Source organism: Rana temporaria, chromosome 2 (assembly GCF_905171775.1).
Source record: "Rana temporaria chromosome 2, aRanTem1.1, whole genome shotgun sequence".
In the NCBI taxonomy this organism is placed as follows: Eukaryota; Metazoa; Chordata; class Amphibia; order Anura; family Ranidae; genus Rana; species Rana temporaria.
Genome location: NC_053490.1, coordinates 216,434,476 through 216,453,696, shown reverse-complemented (window position 1 = coordinate 216,453,696; position 19,221 = coordinate 216,434,476). Strand labels below are relative to the sequence as shown.

The 19,221-nt window shown below is 43.3% G+C and overlaps 1 protein-coding gene across 1 annotated transcript in view; it reads left to right on the top strand.

Moving 5' to 3' along the window:
- LOC120926473 (sodium/hydrogen exchanger 4-like) overlaps positions 1-19,221 on the top strand; it is a 91,270-nt gene that overhangs the window by 44,868 nt on the left and 27,181 nt on the right. The window contains exons 3-6 of the mRNA XM_040336410.1: positions 6,488-6,747; positions 9,084-9,301; positions 18,776-18,978; positions 19,074-19,160. Coding sequence (XP_040192344.1) covers positions 6,488-6,747; positions 9,084-9,301; positions 18,776-18,978; positions 19,074-19,160 — 768 coding nt within the window. The remainder of the gene's footprint in view (positions 1-6,487; positions 6,748-9,083; positions 9,302-18,775; positions 18,979-19,073; positions 19,161-19,221) is intronic.

The window sequence follows — 19,221 nt, the reverse complement described above, 5'->3', positions numbered from 1 at the left end:
ACTGTAGAGCCCAGTGTCAGAAAGCTGGGTTTGCGTCCGAGATCTTGGGTCTTCCAGCAGGACAATGAACCCAAAAATATGTCAAAAAGCACCCAGAAATGGATGGCAATTTGCTTAATGGGGACACTAGTTAGATTGACCTGTGTGTCCCCAAGAAAAGACATTGGTAGGGTTTTAACCTCACTTCCTGTTCAGCTGTGTGACAGGAAGTGAAGCCAATTTTAAGAAAAGGGACACAAAGCCCAAACCAAAAAAACACAAGCAGGGGTTATAACACTCACTTGGTTTCCCTCAAACACCCACAATTAGAATAGGATTGCCTTGCGCTAGATTTAAGCACAGTGCCGTAAATCAGCACTTCAAGCCTGTTTGCCAATACCCCCCCCCCCCCCCCAACAGGCCATGTTTGCAGGTTTTCCTTCATCTTACACATGTGCTTTAAAAGACAGTCTGGACAGCAATTCTTGATAAGATAACTCCACCAAACATATCCTTGAGGGGTACTTGAGGACTGAGGCTGAGAACCACTGCAGTAAAAAGGAAAAAATTCTTACCGCTCTGTATTTTTCCTTTAATGGTGACTATCCATGCATATGCTATCATGAAGGCACCAGGAAAGGAGCTTCGAGACAAAATCACACCTGTTTTGTTAGGCCAATCAGCCTATTTCAGCTGCAGCTGTCAAAATCTGTAGCATGAAAAAGTAACAAAAAACAAACTTCAAAATTTTAAAATAATTTTATTGGTCAACAAAACAGGACTTTGAAAAAAGAGCAAGGAAAGCAAAAAACAAACAAAAAACAAACAAAAATAAATACATAATATAAAGAATAAAAACATAGGTTCATTTGAGACAGTAAACAGAATATGGTTTATGTAATGGAAATTAACAGAAGATTAAAAAGGCCCACAGACACCTATTAAGGATTGAAACATTAATTAGTCACAACATCTTGAGAAAGATTTAGCAAAATAATGCAGCACAGACAATTACATCAAAGTGAACACCCTAAAAACAACATACATTGACAACCTCATAAATATTTCAGGCGAAGATAGCCCCCACCCAAAATAAATAAATAAACCAGTCAAAAAACCCTTGATCAAAAACATATCTGTTTTGCAAAGACATAAATAAAATAGACATTCGATAAGGACACACAAATATAATCTTGCCAGGCCCCCACACTCTTGCCTCTTTTCAGGGCAAGTTAACAACTGCTCTCTGCAAGCTTTATATAACATAGGCTTGTGTGCTAATGAGGCAATTGAAAATACATGCACAGCCCATGAAACACACAAAACGCAAGTTCACCCAATGTAGAGACTGAACTTTAAAGTGGGTACACCTGTTAAGGATGTCCTTAAATTACTAACGCTCTATGAGCATGCCCAGAAACATCCAAGTGCTGTTCACACACAAAAAGCAACATCAAAAAATTTAAGTCCCTGGGCAGGCTCAGATCAACAGAAATGCAGCTAGTAGAAAATAAGGCAAAGCCCTGTCCAAAATGAATCACATCATCCAGCATGCTACAAAATTAGAGATGGGACAAACACCCCCTGGTCCGGGTGGGCAAACAAATAGCCTAACATGGGCAAAAGTTATACCATAAATACCATTCCAGTCTATGGGAATTGGCTTGTGCATTTTGCTAGACCCCACTTGGCTGGCTTATCTTCTAGTAATTGGCCTTAAAATAGGTATGGGGGCCCAGATCCCACCTAAGGGACATACAGTACCTGCCACCGTTATTGTACTTTCAGCGTGATCTCATCACTCTGGTTCTCGGTGACAGGGTACTCTAAATCTTGGGCTGGCTGCCACAATAGGAAAAACACAGGAGAGAGAGAGAGCGACCTCCATGATTGAAGGGGGGCCATGCGATGTATGGGCACAGGCAGCACTGGGCCAAAAGGCAGAGGCTCAGAGGCAGAGCTGGCTGGCTGTAGCGGAGGCGGAGCGGTACATCAGAGGCAGACTGGTGGTAGACGGTAACGATGTGACCGCAGGTACACAGACAGGTCCCACTCACTGCCAGTGGCACTGTGATGATCAGGGGTGCGCAGGGGATGTTTTCTTTCCTTTCTCCACTCCTCCACCCCTGCTGTGCCAGCGCCTCTAACACTGTACGGAGGGATTTTAGAATGAAGCGGCTGCCTGTTGAGTTAGTTGCTGAGAGGGAGTAGGATCACCGGTGGCCGGGCGCCCTGGGTGGTAGTGCCCCCGCCTCTCTCCAGTGCGCCCTAGGCGGCTGCCTAGTGGTAGCACCGGCACTGACTCCAAGGCAAATTTTAACCACTTCCGTACCGTAGGATGTCATATGACATCCTGGACTTCAGTGGGGGATATCTGAATGATGGGTGCAGCTACAGGCATCATTCAGATATCCTTTTTTACAGTCAGCGATTGTTCGCACAATAAGAAAGATCATAGCGGCAGTTCCGCCACTTGATTGTTCTTACAGTCGGCGGAAGGGGACATCCCCCCTCCCACCGTCATCCCGTGCCATCGGAGGCCTTGAGAACGAAACGTCCGCCGCTGAATGAGGAACATAGAGATTTAAAAACATAAACATAAAAAAAAGCTGCAATCGCGGCTGAAAGCACAAGATCAGTGTTTTTTTTTTTCCCGATCTCATGCTTTCCAGCCTGGAGGACAGATGTGGGGTCTTATTGACCCCGCCTATCTCCATAAAGAGGAACTGTCACACACTATTCCTATTACAAGGGATGTTTAGGTTCCTTGTAATAGGAATAAAAGTGATAAAAAAAAAGGAAAAAAAAGTGCAAAAAAATTACGTAAAAAAAAAAGGAAAAAAAATATATATATATAATTAAAACGCCCCTGTCCCTAGTAGCTTGCACTCAGAAGTGAACGCGCATGTAAGTTCCGCCCACATATGTAAACGCCATTCAAACCACACATGTGAGGTATAAATGCGTGCGTTGAAGAGAGAGCAATAATTCTAGCACTAGACCTCCTCTGTAACTCTAAACTAGTAACCTGTAAAAAAAATTCAAGCGTCGCCTATGGAGGCTTTTAAGTCCCAAAGTTTGGCGCCATTCCATGAGTGTGTGCAATATTAAAGCGTGACAAGTTAGGTATCTATTTACTCGGTGTAACATCATCTTTCACATTATCCCCAAAAATTGGGCTAACTTTACTGTTTTGTTATTTTTAAATTCATGAAACCGTTTTTTTTTTTGGGCAAAAATAAGGCGTTTTAAAAATTAATGCGCAAATACCATTGGTACTCCTGAGCCGTACCAGACCGCATGCCCTCAACATGGGGGGATGGGTGCTTTGGGGCAAGGGGGGCACTGCGCCCCCCACCCCAAAGCACTCTTGTCCCCATGTAAATTTGCTGTCCCCTCAAATAAACTCAACACAGCCAATAATGTCTGGAAACAAAAGTGAGTACACCCCTAAGTGAAATTGTTCAAATTGGGCCCAATTAGACATTTTCCCTCCCTGGTGTCATGTGACTCGTTAGTGTTACAAGGTCTCAGGTATAAATGGGGAGCAGGTGTGTTAAATTTGGTGTTATCACTCTCACTCTCTCATACTGGTCACTGTAAGTTCAACATGACACCTCATGGCAAAGAACTCTCTGAGGATCTGAAAAAAAGAATTGTTGCTCTGCATAAAAGTGGCCTAGGCTATAACAAGATTGCCAAGACCCTGAAACTGAGCTGCAGCACAGTGGCCAAGACCATACAGTAGTTTAACAGGACGGGTTCCACTCAGAACAGGCCTCGCCATGGTCAACCAAAGAAGTTGAGTGCACATGCTCAGCGTCATATCCACAGGTTGTCTTTGGGAAATAGACGTATGCGTGCTGTCAACATTGCTGTAAAGGTTGAAGGGGTGGGGGGGGGGTCAGCCTGTCAGGGCTCAGACCATATGCCGCACACTGCATCAAATTGGTCTGCATGGCTGTCATCTCATAAGGAAGCCTCTTCTAAAGATGATGCACATGAAAGTCCACAAACAGTTTGCTGAAGCCAAGCATACTAAGGACATGGATTACTGTCCTGTGGTCTGATGAGACCAAGATAAACTTATTTGGTTTCAGATGGTGTCAAGCGTGTGTGGTGGCAACCAGGTGAGAAGTACAAAGACAAGTGTGTCTTGCCTACAGTCAAGTATGGTGGTGGGAGTGTCATGGTCTGGGGCTGCATGAGTGCTGCCGACACTGGGGAGCTACAGTTCAGTGAGGGAACCATGAACGCCAACATGTACTGTGACATACTGAAGCAGAGCATGATCCCCTCCCTTCGGAGACTGGTCCGCAGGGCAGTATTCCAACATGATAACAACCCCAAACACACCTCCAAGACGGCCTTGCTAAAGAAGCTGAGGGTAAAGGTGATGGACTGGCCATGCATGTCTCCAGACCTAAACCCTATTGAGCATCTGTGGGGCATCCTCAAACGGAGGGTGGAGGAGTGCAAAGTCTCTAACAGACTCCAGTGGCAACCTGTGAAGCTCTGGTGAACTCCATGCCCAAGAGGGTTAAGGCAGTGCTGGAAAATAATGGTGGCCAGACAAAATATTGACACGTTGGGCCCAATTTGGAAATTTTCACTTAGGGGTGTACTCACCTTTGTTGCCTGCGACATTAGGGGCAGCAAATTTACAGTGTTATACAAACTGTAAACTCACTACTTTACATTGTAGCAAAGTGTCATTTCTTCAGTGTTGTCACATGAAAAGATATAGAAAAACATTTACAAAAATGTGAGGGGTGTACTCACTTTTGTGAGGTACTGTATATTAGTTCCATAATTTAATCCCTATTTATTGGGCATTGCACATAAATATTATGTTACCAAGCACACCACATGATTTACTTTGTAGATTAGTCGCAAATAATATTTAAACTTGGTATGCACATCCTGTTTTATGGTTTCATTGCTGTTTAAAAATGCACTGCTTTGCATAGTTCATTCTGTTTACTGTGATATTTGCAAACAAAGTAGGAAGAGATATTGATTTTGGTAAAATACTTCCTTTGGCCGTGCAGGCACAAATAGAAAATTGTTTGGCATTTGCTCTTCTTTATAATACAAAATGGAATTGATAGACGAACAGTATAGCAGGTATGCATATTATATAGTATGTCTTAATTTAATTCTTGCTTTTTATACCTTTTATTCACTCAAGTGGCATAATAAGTAAAGAATGTGGCAACCATTCTCAATTACACCCAACCAGTAATCCACAACGCTATTCCTTATTAACCACTTGCTGCCCACTATATAGCAGGCTCTCTACTACAGGGTGGCAGCTGTGTGTATATACACGTGATGTGGCATTTTCGCCAGCAGGGGGCTGGTATAGATTGGGTGGCCAAAACTGTTCTGCAGATTTTTTTATTGACAGGAATGCTTGTTTTTACATTCAGCTGTCAGCGGGGAAGCCCACTGACAGCTGATGACTCATCGGTTGTTAAAGACGAGGTGGACGGCTTCCCGGCCCACTCTTTAACAACGAGCTAAAATGTACTAATATGCCACAACCACGCTGCAAACGCACTGCCACTGTATTCCAATGCGGTTGCGACGTGTTACCATAGACTTGAATGGGAGGAGTTGAAAGGTTTCAAATGCCTCCTGACTCGACATGAGGCTTCAATTTTGAAGCAAAGCAATGCTTCATGTTTTGATAATGTGAACAGCACTGTGCGCTGTCCATTGTATCATTTGCATAGACATTTGAGGGGTGTTTTTGATGCCCCTCAAATGTTTGATTTTAATGCCAGTGTGAACTCAGCCTTAAAGAGGAAGTAAACCCTGATGGGTTTTACTTCCTCTTTGTTTGTCTGCAAAGGTAAAGCATAATGGGCTACTATGCATCTATACGTCACTCCTGTGCAAGCGTGTGGAAACCACCAGTCACGGCACATACTCCTTTAGAAACGGCACGCTCGCCGTCTCTAAAGTGCGCCTGCGTCGTTGTCTACTGCGCATGCGCCATAGACATCGGCACCCGTCTCATTTGTAAATATCTCCTAAAGCGTGGAGCCTTAATTTAGGCTTACTTGTAGGTAAAAGTGATTGTAACGGGTTTACAACCACTTTAAAGTAACACAGTGCTCTATCGCAAAAAGTGGCCTGATCTTGAAGGGAGTAAATCTTCCGAAGGTCAAGTGTTTAAAATCGACATGTTAAGTTTTGTCCTATGCTGTCTACACCAGAAATTTCAACTGTTAATTGAACTTTCTAGTTTTGGAGAAGGTGTGGAATGATAAGAACATCTGTGGGATCCAGGGCTTCCGTTAGAGAGTTTTCCTCTCCCCTACTGTCATGCTGATTTTGCCAAACAGGAAGAAAGGGAAATACAAATATTAATACGTGATATGTAACTCAAATTTGTATTTAGCTGTTTTCCTGGAGTTATGTATCCATCTGCATTACAAACCAGTTGCCCAAAATATTATTTTGATTGCACTGTATTCAATAATTTATGTCTCCTTTACAGGTGCTGTATAATATTTTTCTTTCATTCACACAAATGCACACCTATGAAAGCATTGAACCCGTAGACATTTTTGCAGGCATCGGGCGTTTCTTTATGGTTGGAATTGGCGGTGTGTTTATCGGGATCATATTTGGATTCTTCACTGCTTTTATCACACGATTCACCAAGAACATAACTTCTATTGAACCCCTTCTTGTTTTCATGTTCAGCTACCTGTCATACCTGTCTGCAGAGGCCTTCTACCTCTCTGGAATCTTGGCGTAAGTACCACTAAGCAATTTTATTATGTTGTAAATACTGTATGTTTCATTTCCTTTTATATGTTTCACAGTACAAATTGCTGCTTGTCTCAACAACATGTTTGATGGTGCAGAAAGATATCATTTTTTACAAATGTTTGCTTCATCTTTAGGGTATATTCCTTTTTATAAGCTTTTGATTTTCTAGCTTTCACATTATTCTGTACAAAGGGGACTAGGTAGCTGCTACATGTTCTTATTGTAGAACAGATGTGTAATCAATGTAACCAATAAATGCAATAAGCAGGGCAACAAACACAACAATATATTAGAGCTGCACGATTAATCGTCAAGAATCATTATCAGGCCTCGTACACACGACCGAGTTTCTCGGCAAAATTCAGCCACAAACTCGATCGGAGCTGAATTATGCAGAGAAACCAGGCCGTGTGTACACTTTCGGCCGAGGAAGCCGACAAGTTTCTCGTCGAGCCAAATAGAGAACATGTTCTCTATTTCCTTGTTGTTCAATGAGGAAAGTTGGCTCGCCGAGATCCTCGGCGGCTTCACACAGAACTCGACGAGCAAAACGATGAGTTTTGCCCGTCGAGTTCCTAGGACGTGTGTACGGGCCTCACAATTTTTTCTCTGTTGCGATCCTGACAAAGTATTTCTCGATTTTTGTATGCAGAGAATTCTCTCTCAAAAGTCTGGGCAGTCTGCCAAGTTTTACAACATTCTTTATTAGTGGAACGTTAAGTCTAAACATTGTATTATTTGTCTTTTACATCAAAGGAATAGACTTCTGTATGTAAATTAGGAAAGTTTAACCACTTAAACACTAAAACTTTTTCTGACATTTGTTGTTTTCAAGTTAAAATCGTATTTTGTTTGCTAGAAAATGAATAAGAACCCCCAAACATTATATATATATATTTTTTAGTAGAGACCCTAGAGAAGAAAATGATGGTTGTTGCAATATTTTATGTTACACTGTATTTGCGCAGCGGTCTTTCAAATGAAATTTTTGGAAAAAAAATTACTTTAATGAATAAATAAAATAAAAAAAACAGTAAAGTTAGCACAATTTTTTTTTGTATAATGTGAAAGATTTTACGCCGCGAGAATCATGAGACAATTGTGATCTTTATTCTAAGCAAAAAAATTGTGATTCTTATTTTGCCCAGAATCCTGCAGCTCTACAATACATGTATATGCAAAAGGCTGAAGAAAGGATCTAATAGAGCTTGAGCTATTTTGCAAAAAAGAATGGGAAAATATTTCACTCTCTAGATGTGCAAAGCTGGTAGAGACATCCCCAAAAAGACTTGTAGCTTTAAATGCAGGGAAAGGTGATTCTACAAAGTATTGCCTCAGGGGGGCTGAATACAAATGCACGCCACACTTTTCAGATATTTATTTGTAAAGAATTTGGAAAACCATTTATCATTTTCCTTCCACTTCACAATTAAGTGCCACTTTGTGTTGGTCTAAGGCCCCGTTCACGCGTCCGAGGAACTCGACGGGCAAAACTCATCGTTTTGCTCGTCGAGTTCTGTGTGAAGCCGCCGAGGATCTCGGCGAGCCAACTTTCCTCATTGAACAACGAGGAAATAGAGAACATGTTCTCTATTTGGCTCGACGAGGAACTCGTCGGCTTCCTCGGCCGAAAGTGTACACACGCCGGGTTTCTTGGCTGAATTCAGCTCCGATCGAGTTTCTGGCTGAATTCTGCCGAGAAACTCGGTCGTGTGTACGGGGCCTAACACATACAAGTACTGTAAAATCTCAATACATTTATGCTTTTGGTTGTAACATGACACAATTTGAAAAATTTCAAGGGGTGTGAATACTTTTTCAAGGCACTGTATAAGCAAGAACAACATCAGGTAAACGTAAACTGCTATTTTATAGTTTAGCACTGATTGCAAAGGACTACATGCAACTTTTTTTTTTCATGATGCTGTTCTTGGTATTTACCTAAGTACAGCTTTGTCAGGTAAACCTAAATAATAATAACTGATGTGTATTTAATTGTGTAGTATAGATTGTTATTTTCCATAGACTAAACATGTGCATGTTGTACAGTAGTCTTTCCCTTTTTCTTCTGATTGAACCCATGGCGTTGTGCTCCTTTGATTTTACATTTGCTCATTGAATGCTTCCATAGTAACATCTGATAAATCTCTTTTTAACTATGTAACCCAACAAGAAATGTAAATATTATTCCATAAGAACAGCAACTTGGCCAAGTTTGTTTCATATATAGGTTAAGAAATCAATATTCTAGTATTTAGAGACCGGTCCCTTACATTTTCCATATGAATATGGAGTAATTATCTTTGTGTGTTCACCAGTATGACAGCTTGCGCAATGACTATGAAGAAATATGTGGAAGAAAACATCTCCAAGAATTCAAGCACAACTATTAAATATTTTATGAAGATGTTGAGCAGCGTGAGCGAGACTCTTATATTTATCTTCATGGGCGTCAGCACAGTTGGAAAAAACCATGAATGGAACTGGGCTTTTGTCTGCTTTACTCTACTCTTTTGCCTGACATGGCGAGCTCTAAGTATGATCTTTATAAGTTTTACTATGTATTACTCTTGCCCAGCATTAAAAAAAAAAACAGCTCCATATGTCCTAGTGTGAGATACGGTATATAAGAAAAAAATAAGTAGATGGGACTGCATCATTTATAACTTTTTGGCAAGGGCGAAAATACAAATAGTTTCAATATTTCACATCAAAAGGGTTCATTTTCTATGATGCCTGAAATATTTTAATTTAAATTGATATTTTACCTAATAATAATGTTTAATTCCCAAATATATCTGCCTCAATTTAAATTTTTTCACCTGAAATAAATATTTACATTCGAAAAATCCCCATCAATTAAAGGGTTTGTAAAGGAAATGTATACTTACCTCCACTGTGCAGCTCGTTTTGCACAGAGTGTCCCCGATCCACATCTTCTGGGGTCCCTCGGTGGCTGACACTGGTCCTCCCCGCAAGAACTCCACACATTCATGCAAGCTCCGTTGCATAGAGTGGATTTCTTGCGGGCGCGTTCCCGTTATACAGTGAGAGGCCATATCACTTGGCCCCGCCCCTCGGCGCGCCACATCATTGGATGTGATTGACAGCAGCGCTAGCTTAATTTGCTCTTGCTGTTTGGCTATGGTACAGGAAGTGAAAGTAAATCTCCCCAATGGGACACAGATGATGCCAAAATATCTGAAAGGGGTTATAACTAGTGATGTCGCGAACCTAAAATTTTGCGTTAGCAAACGGCGATTGCGACCTTGCGCATATGTTCGCGAATGTGCGAACCGGGCGAACCGCCATAGACTTCAATGGGCAGGCGAATTTTAAAACCCACAGGGACTCTTTCCGGCCACAATAATGATGAAAAAGTTGTTTCAAGGGGACTAACACCTGGACTGTGGCATGCCGGAGGGGGATCCATGGCAAAACTCCCATGGAAAATTACGTAGTTGTCGCAGAGTCCGTTTTTAATCCATAAAGGGCATAAATCACCTAACATTCATAAATTGTTTGGAATAACGTGCTTTAAAACATCAAGTATGATGTTATATCGATCAGGTAGTGTAAGGCTTAGGGTTAGGGTTAGGGTTACAGATAGGGTTAGGGTTAGGGTAACAGATAGGGTTAGGGTAACAAATAGGGTTAGGGTTACAGATAGGGTTAGGGTAACAGATAGGGTTAGGGTAGGGTTACAGACAGGGTTAGGGTTACAGATAGGGTTAGGGTAACAGATAGGGTTAGGGTAGGGTTTCAGACAGGGTTAGGGTTACAGATAGGGTTAGGGTTAGGGTTACAGTCTGTAACCCTAACCCTAACCCTAACTGTAACCCTAACCCTATCTGTAACCCTAACCCTAACCCTATCTGTAGCCCTAACCCTATCTGTAAGGAGGAGGAGGATGGTGTGTCAAGGTTATGAGCGGAAGCTGTAGAAGATTGGGTGTCCTGTGTTAGCCAGTCAACTATGTCCTCAGAACTTTTCGAGTTCAGGGTACGTGGCCTCTGAACACTGGGCATTATTCTAGGGCCACAGGGAATCACAGCACCACGACCACGACAGCCCCTGCGGGGTGGCCTGCCTCTGCCAGTATTTTTTTTTATTTGTTTCGTTGTACTATGCATGCAAGCTACTGTGACACCAGACAGAGTGGCACTGTGCACTGGCAGAAGTTGGCAGAGTAGACGCTGTAGGCCTGACACACGCCTGCAGACAACTAACTGCTATTCTATTGCATTCAAAATTGTGTTTTTTCTTTTTAAATTTAATATACTTTGCCACCAGATATGAGTGGTGGCACTGGGCAAGTGGGCACAGTTTACACTATGAGCATGACACACGCTGGCAACTGACTACTATTCTATTACAGTAAATTTTGGGGGGTTTTTAAATGTTATGTACTGTGCCACCAAGATAGATGAGTGGTGGGTGGCACTGGGCACAGTGTACGCTGTACCCCTGACACACGCTGGCAGCCAGGAAACTGACTACAATTATATTGCAGTAATATTTTTTTTTTAAATGTTATGTACTGTGCCACCAAGATAGATGAGTGGTGGGTGGCACTGGGCACAGTGTACGCTGTACCCTGACACACGCTGCCAGCCAGACAACTGACTACAATTATATTGCAGTAATATTTTTATTTTTATTTTTTAAATGTTATCTACTGTGCCACCAAGATAGATGAGTGGTGGGTGGCACTGGGCACAGTGTACGCTGTGATCCTGACACACACACGCTGCCTTCCTAGCAGGCAACTGCAATTAGATTACAGAGAAAAAAAAAAGCTGACTGATATACTAAACCTAAAAAGGGCTTTTTGGGGTGCTGTCCTTACAGCAGAGATCATATGAGTCTTTCAGGACTGGAGTGGACACTGAAAACACTAGTCTAGCTATAGCTTTCCCTATCAATTCAGCAGCAGCAACACTATCTCTCCTCTCACTACGAATGCAGGTTCCGAATGAATCTAAAATGGATGCTGCCCGAGAAGTGGGAGGGTCAGGGAGGGAGGGTATGCTGCTGATTGGCTGGAATGTGTCTGCTGACTGTGAGATAGAGGGTCAAAGTTTGCTCAATGATAATTAATAGGAGGCGGATCGAACAGCGCATATGTTCGTGTGCATCGGCGAACGCGAACGCTCAAAAATCGCCGCAAATTATTCGCCGGCGAACAGTTCTCTACATCTCTAGTTATAATCCTCCCTTAAGTTTTATTTAATTAAACTGTTTCTAACATTGAAAACAAAAGTTTTTGTTTTGTGCAAGTTTTGTTGGAAAATGTAAAGCTCTACTGACGCACCAAGGCACCTCTTCAAAGTATTATTCCTGACTTTAGACTATATGAGTGCCCAACCCTGGACATATACATAGCAATGACTAAATTGAGAACAGGACTATCACTGATGTAGCCCAATTCCTTAACCACTTACTTACTGGGCACATAAACCCCCTTCGTTCCCAGGCGAAATTTCAGCTTCCGGCACTGCGTCGCTTTAACTGACAATTGCACGGTCGTGCGACGTGGCTCCCGAACAAAATTGGCGTCCTTTTTTCCCCACAAATAGAGCTTTATTTTGGTGGTATTTGATCACCTCTGCGGTTTTTATTTTTTGCGCTATAAACAAAAAAAGAGCGACAATTTAAAAAAATATATATATTGTTTTTACTTGTTGCTATAATAAATATCCCAATTTTTTTTAAAAAAAAACTATTTTTTTTCTCAGTTAAGGCCGATACGTATTTTTAGACGTATTTTTGTAGAAAAAAAAAAAATCGCAATAAGCGACTGGTTTGCGCAAAAGTTATAGGGCCAAATCCTCAGCCAGGCGGCGTAACTTAACTTTCAGCAGTTAAGTTACACTGACTTAAAGTTTTTACCTAAGTGCCTGATCCACAAAGCACTTACGTAAAAATTTCAAGCCGTGTAAGTTAAGTGCCGCCGTCGTAAAGGCGTTCCTCCTCTCCGGGGGGCGTTTACAATTTAAATGAGGCGCGCTCCCGCGCCGGCCGTACTGCGCATGCGTGTGACGTCATTTTCCCGACGTGCATCGCGCGAACGTAATTGACGCCGGGCGGCTTTGTGGATTGCGACGGGACACTAAAGTTGCGACGGGTGAAAAAAAGACGCGCCGGGAAAACAAATAATTATAAAAAAAAATGACAGCGTCGCTCGGCATGCATTCCTGAGAGGGAGAACTCCATGCCAATTTTCAATGAAAAAAACGGCATGGGTTCCCCCCCAGGAGCATACCAGGCCCTTAGGTCTGTTATGGGTTGTAAGGAGACCCCCCTCCGCCGCAAAATCGACGTAGGGGGTCCCCCTACAATCCATACCAGACCCGTATCCAAAGCACGCTACCCGGCCGGCCAGGAATGGGAGTGGGGACGAGCGAGCGCCCCCCCCCCTCCTGAGCCGTGCCAGGCCGCATGCCCTCAACATGGGGGGGTTGGGTGCTCTGGGGCAGGGGGGCGCATTCACCTGTAGGCAAAAAGTAAAAGTTAATAAACACACAACACAAGGCTTTTTAAAATATTTTATTATTCTGCTCCGGATGCCCCCCCTGTCTTCGTTATTAGCTCAATTACCAGGGGGGGCTTCTTCTTCCACTCTCCGGGGGTCTTCTTCCACTCTCCGGGGGTCTTCTCCGCTCTCCGGGGGGGGTTTCTTCTTCCACTCTCCGGGGGGGGGGCTTCTCCGCTCTCCGGTGGGCTTCTTCCATCTTCTCCCCTCTTCCGCTCTTGACTCGGCGAACCCCGGTTCTTCTGCAGCTCTCCGGTGCCTTCTTCTTCAGCGCTGGCTGCCTGCTATGTTTGTGTGTTAGCTCAATTTCTAACAGGCAGCCGGCCCGGTCTTCTGTGACGTCATCTTCTCTTCTGTTCTTCTCCCCTCTTCCGATGTTGCCTCGTCGCCTCTTGTCGCTGTAATGATGGAAGCGCGCCTTGCATCACATTTATATAGGCATCACCGTCCCATCATGCTCCGGTAGGTACCCACGTGGTGGGTGCACGTGGGTAGGCACCCACCACGTGGGTACCTGCCGGAGCATGATGGGACGGTGATGCCTATATAAATGGGATGCAAGGCACGCTTCCATCATTACAGCGACAACAGGCGACGAGGCAACATCGGAAGAAAGGAACAGAAGACCCTGACGCCACAGAAGACCGCGCCGGCTGCCTGTTTGAAATCGAGCTAACACACAAACATAGCAGGCAGCCAGCGCTGAAGAAGAAGGCACCGGAGAGCTGCAGAAGAACCGGGGTTCGCCGAGTCAAGAGCGGAAGAGGGGAGAAGATGGAAGAAGACCCCCGGAGTCCGGAGAAGCCCCCCCCCGGAGAGCGGAAGAAGAAACCCCCCCCCGGAGAGCGGAGAAGACCCCCGGAGAGCGGAAGAAGAAGCCCCCCCTGGTAATTGAGCTAATAACGAAGACAGGGGGGGCATCCGGAGCAGAATAATAAAATATTTTAAAAAGCCTTGTGTTGTGTGTTTATTAACTTTTACTTTTTGCCTACAGGTGAATGGATAGGGGTACGATGTACCCCATATCCATTCACTTAGGGTGGGGGGCCGGTATCTGGGGGCCCCCTTATTAAAGGGGACTCCCAGATTCCGATAAGCCTCCGCCCGCAGACCCCGACAACCAATGGCAAGGGTTGTCGGGAAGAGGTCCTGTCCTCATCAACATGGGGACAGGGTGCTCTGGGGTGGGGGGGCCCGCAGTGCGCCCCCCTGCCCCAGAGCACCCAACCCCCCCATGTTGAGGGCATGCGGCCTGGCACGGCTCAGGAGGGGGGGGGACGCTCGCTCGTCCCCACTCCCATTCCTGGCCGGCCGGGTAGCGTGCTTTGGATACGGGTCTGGTATGGATTGTAGGGGGACCCCCTACGTCGATTTTGCGGCGGAGGGGGGTCTCCTTACAACCCATAACAGACCTAAGGGCCTGGTATGCTCCTGGGGGGGGAACCCATGCCGTTTTTTTCATTGAAAATTGGCATGGAGTTCTCCCTCTCAGGAATGCATGCCGAGCGACGCTGTCATTTTTTTTTATAATTATTTGTTTTCCCGGCGCGTCTTTTTTTCACCCGTCGCAACTTTAGTGTCCCGTCGCAATCCACAAAGCCGCCCGGCGTCAATTACGTTCGCGCGATGCACGTCGGGAAAATGACGTCACACGCATGCGCAGTACGGCCGGCGCGGGAGCGCGCCTCATTTAAATTGTAAACGCCCCCCGGAGAGGAGGAACGCCTTACGACGGCGGCACTTAACTTACACGGCTTGAAATTTTTACGTAAGTGCTTTGTGGATCAGGCACTTAGGTAAAAACTTTAAGTCAGTGTAACTTAACTGCTGAAAGTTAAGTTACGCCGCCTGGCTGAGGATTTGGCCCATAGTGCCTACGAAATGGGGGAAAGATTTATGTTTTTTTTTTTTACTAGTAATGGCGGCGATTTGCGATTTTTTTGTCAGGGCTGCGATATTGCGACGGACGTATCGGACACTTTTGACACAATTTTGGGACCATTCACATTTATACAGCGATCAGTGCTATAAAAAATGCACTAATTACTGTATAAATGTGACTGGCAGTGAAGGGGTTAACACTAAGGGGTGAGGAAGGGGTTAAATGTATTCCCTCATTGTGTTCTTACTGTGTGGGGGGAGGGGACTGACTGGGGGAGGTGACCGATGCTGTGTCCCTATGTAAAGGGACACAGATCGGTCTCCTCTCTCCCTCACAGCACATGGAGCTCTGTGTTTACACACAGAGCTCCACGTCCTGCTGTGTTACCGACGATCGCGAGTGCCTGGCAGACATCGCGGCCGCCAGGCACTCGCATCGGCTCCCGAGCGATGCGCCGGGCATGTTGTTTCCCTGCTGCGCGCCCCCAGCGGCGCGCACAGGGAACAACAACAGCAGGACGTCCATGGACGTCCACCCGGCACTTGAGAGCCGCGCTGTGGACGTCTTTCGACCATAGCGCGGATCTCAAGTGGTTAAAGAAACAACAGTACGCCAGAAGTCATAGAACCTCACAATTGCCCTTAATTTAACTTTAGTCCCGCATCAATTCCCTTCCCCCTCTTTCTCTTCTTTAAAAAACCAACGTGTGGGTAGATTTTCCAAAGGCCCTGCCAAGAATCTGGGACCTGTCAGAGACCTGTGCCTCATCTGCATGTGCATGGGATTTCTGCACACGTGTGCACATGCCATACGTTTTTACCATATGTAATATTTGCGAACCGCAGCATCTGTGCACATGTGCAGAAATTCCCCACACATGCACAGACATACTAATACCGGTGAGGTGTCTGCATATACACCGAAACTTGCATCCTCTGTATCACACTGCCTCCTGGGGTAAGTGTGATTTGGCCATATCAGCAGGCAGAGGGCATGACCTAGGCCAGACAGCAGGAAGTGTTGCTTTTTTTTTTAACCTAAAAACTATAGTATATTACTATAGTTTGTAGAAATTTGTGAATAATTTTCCTAGTTTGCATGAGGGAGGGAGAACAAAAAGAGAAATCATTGTTTATTGGGTTAGAATGCACACATTTTATGGAGCGATAAATTCTGTTATAAACTTTTTATGAATAGATTTTTACAACATTTTAATAGCAACAGATCCTAAAATAAAACATGATTTAGAACAAAATGCAATAAATATCATATTTACATGAAAAGCATAAGGTAATACCTTTTATAAATTAGCCAATGAGATATAGGTCAAATTATGGAGTTACCGTAATTTACTTAAGGTGAATAAACTCTTTACGTTACAAGAAAAGTTACATTTTTCAAGAGAATTTTCTCTAGATCTTATTGAATGTGATACAATTTCACTAACCAACCAATACCCAATTAAGTGTAAGGTAAATAAATAAATAAATAAATAAATTTGATTGGATGATGGAAGTCAGCAGAGCCTCACCTCATTCACTTACAAAGTGCAATTTTCCATGCAAAATTAACATTCTACTTTTCTTTAGTAAACCAACCATTATGTCCAAATAAAGGACATAGTGTATGAGATGAAGCTCTTATAAACTGAATACAATAAGTGTAATGACTACTGAATAGCTACATTTTGGGACCTTCACGATAAAAACTGAATTTGGAGATTTCTTAACTATGTAAAAGAAAATATAAAACAGGGAATTACCATGCTACTTTTTACAGAACAATGCATTTATGTCTAATTCTATTTACCCTGAGGTCAGTGTTTGGGCATTCATTCATTTAATTGGCCAAAATATTAATTTATTTGGGCTATTGAAATGAACAAATACTCAAGGACTAAATGCGCCTAGTTTTTAAGCGCATTTACACACGTCGGGAGATTTTTCTGCCCAAACACTCTGAACACTATTGTGGTACATTCAGATTTCTGCCCCTAAACGCTCCTGCCTCTAAACACCTATAAACACATATGAACATGTAGGCTAACATAGAGGGAGGCAGAAAAAAAAAGTCTGTAAAAAGAAGTCTGTAAAACTGGTGTTCCTTAGTACCTGAGGCATTAGAGAGGCTCCTTAGTAGATTGCCAGCCTGTAAAAATTAAAAAGTCAGAAGTTGTAAAAACTCGTAAAAGCAGTAAACAAGCTTTATTCACACTCAAAAGTAAAAGAACTCTTATGCCTCGTACACACGATCTGGCTTTTGCCCGACCAAACTCACATCGGAATTCCAACGGAATTCCATTGGAGGAAAAGAGAACATGGGGCCAGATTCACAGAAGAGATACGACGGCGTATCTCCTGATACACCGTCGTATCTCTGATAGTATCTATGCGGCTGATTCATAGAATCAGTTACACATAGATAGCCCTAAGATCCGACAGGTGTAATTGACTTACACCGTCGGATCTTAGGATGCAATACTTCGGCCGCCACTGGGTGGAGTTTGCGTCGTTTTCCAGCGTCGGGTATGCAAATGAGGTTTTACGGCGATCCACGACGGTTTTCGCGTTCGTTACATCGTCGCTAGTAATTTTTTCCTGTCGCAAAGTAAAGCCTGCTTTAACATGGCTTAACTTTAGACGAGCCATGTTAAAGTATGGCCGCCGTTCCCGGGTCGAATTTCAAATTATTATTTTTTTGGCGTAAGACGTCCGGGAATACGAACGTACGTTACGCACGTCGCCGTTCAAAAAAATGACGTCACTTCGCGCAAAGCACGGCGGGAATTTCAAAACGGAGCATGCGCAGTACGTCCGACGCGGGAGCGCGCCTAATTTAAATGGTACACGCCCCATTTGAATTAGGCGGGCTTGCGCCGGACGTCTTTACGTTACTCCGCCGCAAGTTTATACTCAAGTGCTTTGTGAATCAGGCACTTACGAGGAAAACTTGCGGCGGTGTAACTTAAAGACGATACGTTACGCCGCCGCAGTTCTTTCTGAATCTGGCCCTTGTTCTCTATGTAAACTCTGATGGAATGCCTCGGAATTTTTCTGATGGAAAAACTCTGATGGGCATACACACAGTCGGAATTTCCGATGGAAAAAGTCAGTCAGGCTTTTTTCATCGGAAATTAAAATACGAGACATTAGGAGTTGATTTACTAAAGGCAAATAGACTGTTCACTTTGCAAAGTGCAGTTGCTCTAGAGCTTTGTAGATGAGGTAAAGCTTAATTTTGCAAAGAGTTCCCATTCACCTGCAAGCAAAAAACAGCATTTTTGTTTGCACATGATTGGATGATGGAAGTCAGCAGAGCTTCTGCTTGTTTACTAGGCTCTAGAGCAACTTCACGTTGCAAAGTGCAGAGTCTATTTGCCTTTAGTAAATCAGCCCGAAGGCTGCTCCCTGCAGATCACAAAATACATTCATAGCACAGCATTTAGCAAGTTCCTTGCATATGTGTATTTTATATTTTTTGCTTTATTTTTTATAATGGTTATTAATAATAATGATAATTACAATTAGTAGTAGTGGTAGTTGTAGTAGTCGTAGCATCTGATTATTTTTAATTTTGTGTTTCATACATTTCAGGTGTTTTTCTTCTTTTTCCAATAATAAATTGTTTCCGGACATACCCATTCACTTTTAAAGATCAATTAATCATTACATACAGCGGTTTACGGGGAGCCAGTAGTTTCTCACTTGTATTCTTGTTGCCTATTCTCTTATTTCCAAGGAAGAAATTGTTCATCACTTCAACCCTTGTAGTTATATACTTCACAGTGTTCATTAAGGTAAAAAAATAAATATTTGTTCAATGTGCATTTAGTTTATGCAGATACAATTTTTTATAAAAAAATATGATAAGCAAATGTACATTTAAATTTAGGGTCTGACTATTGGACCTCTGGTAAGATATCTGAATGTGAAAAGAATATCAAGGGAACAAACGGTCAATCAAGAAATTCATACTCGGGTAAGTGAGTTTTAATTTGACATGTTTTTACATTATTATATTTAAGTAAATGTATAACATG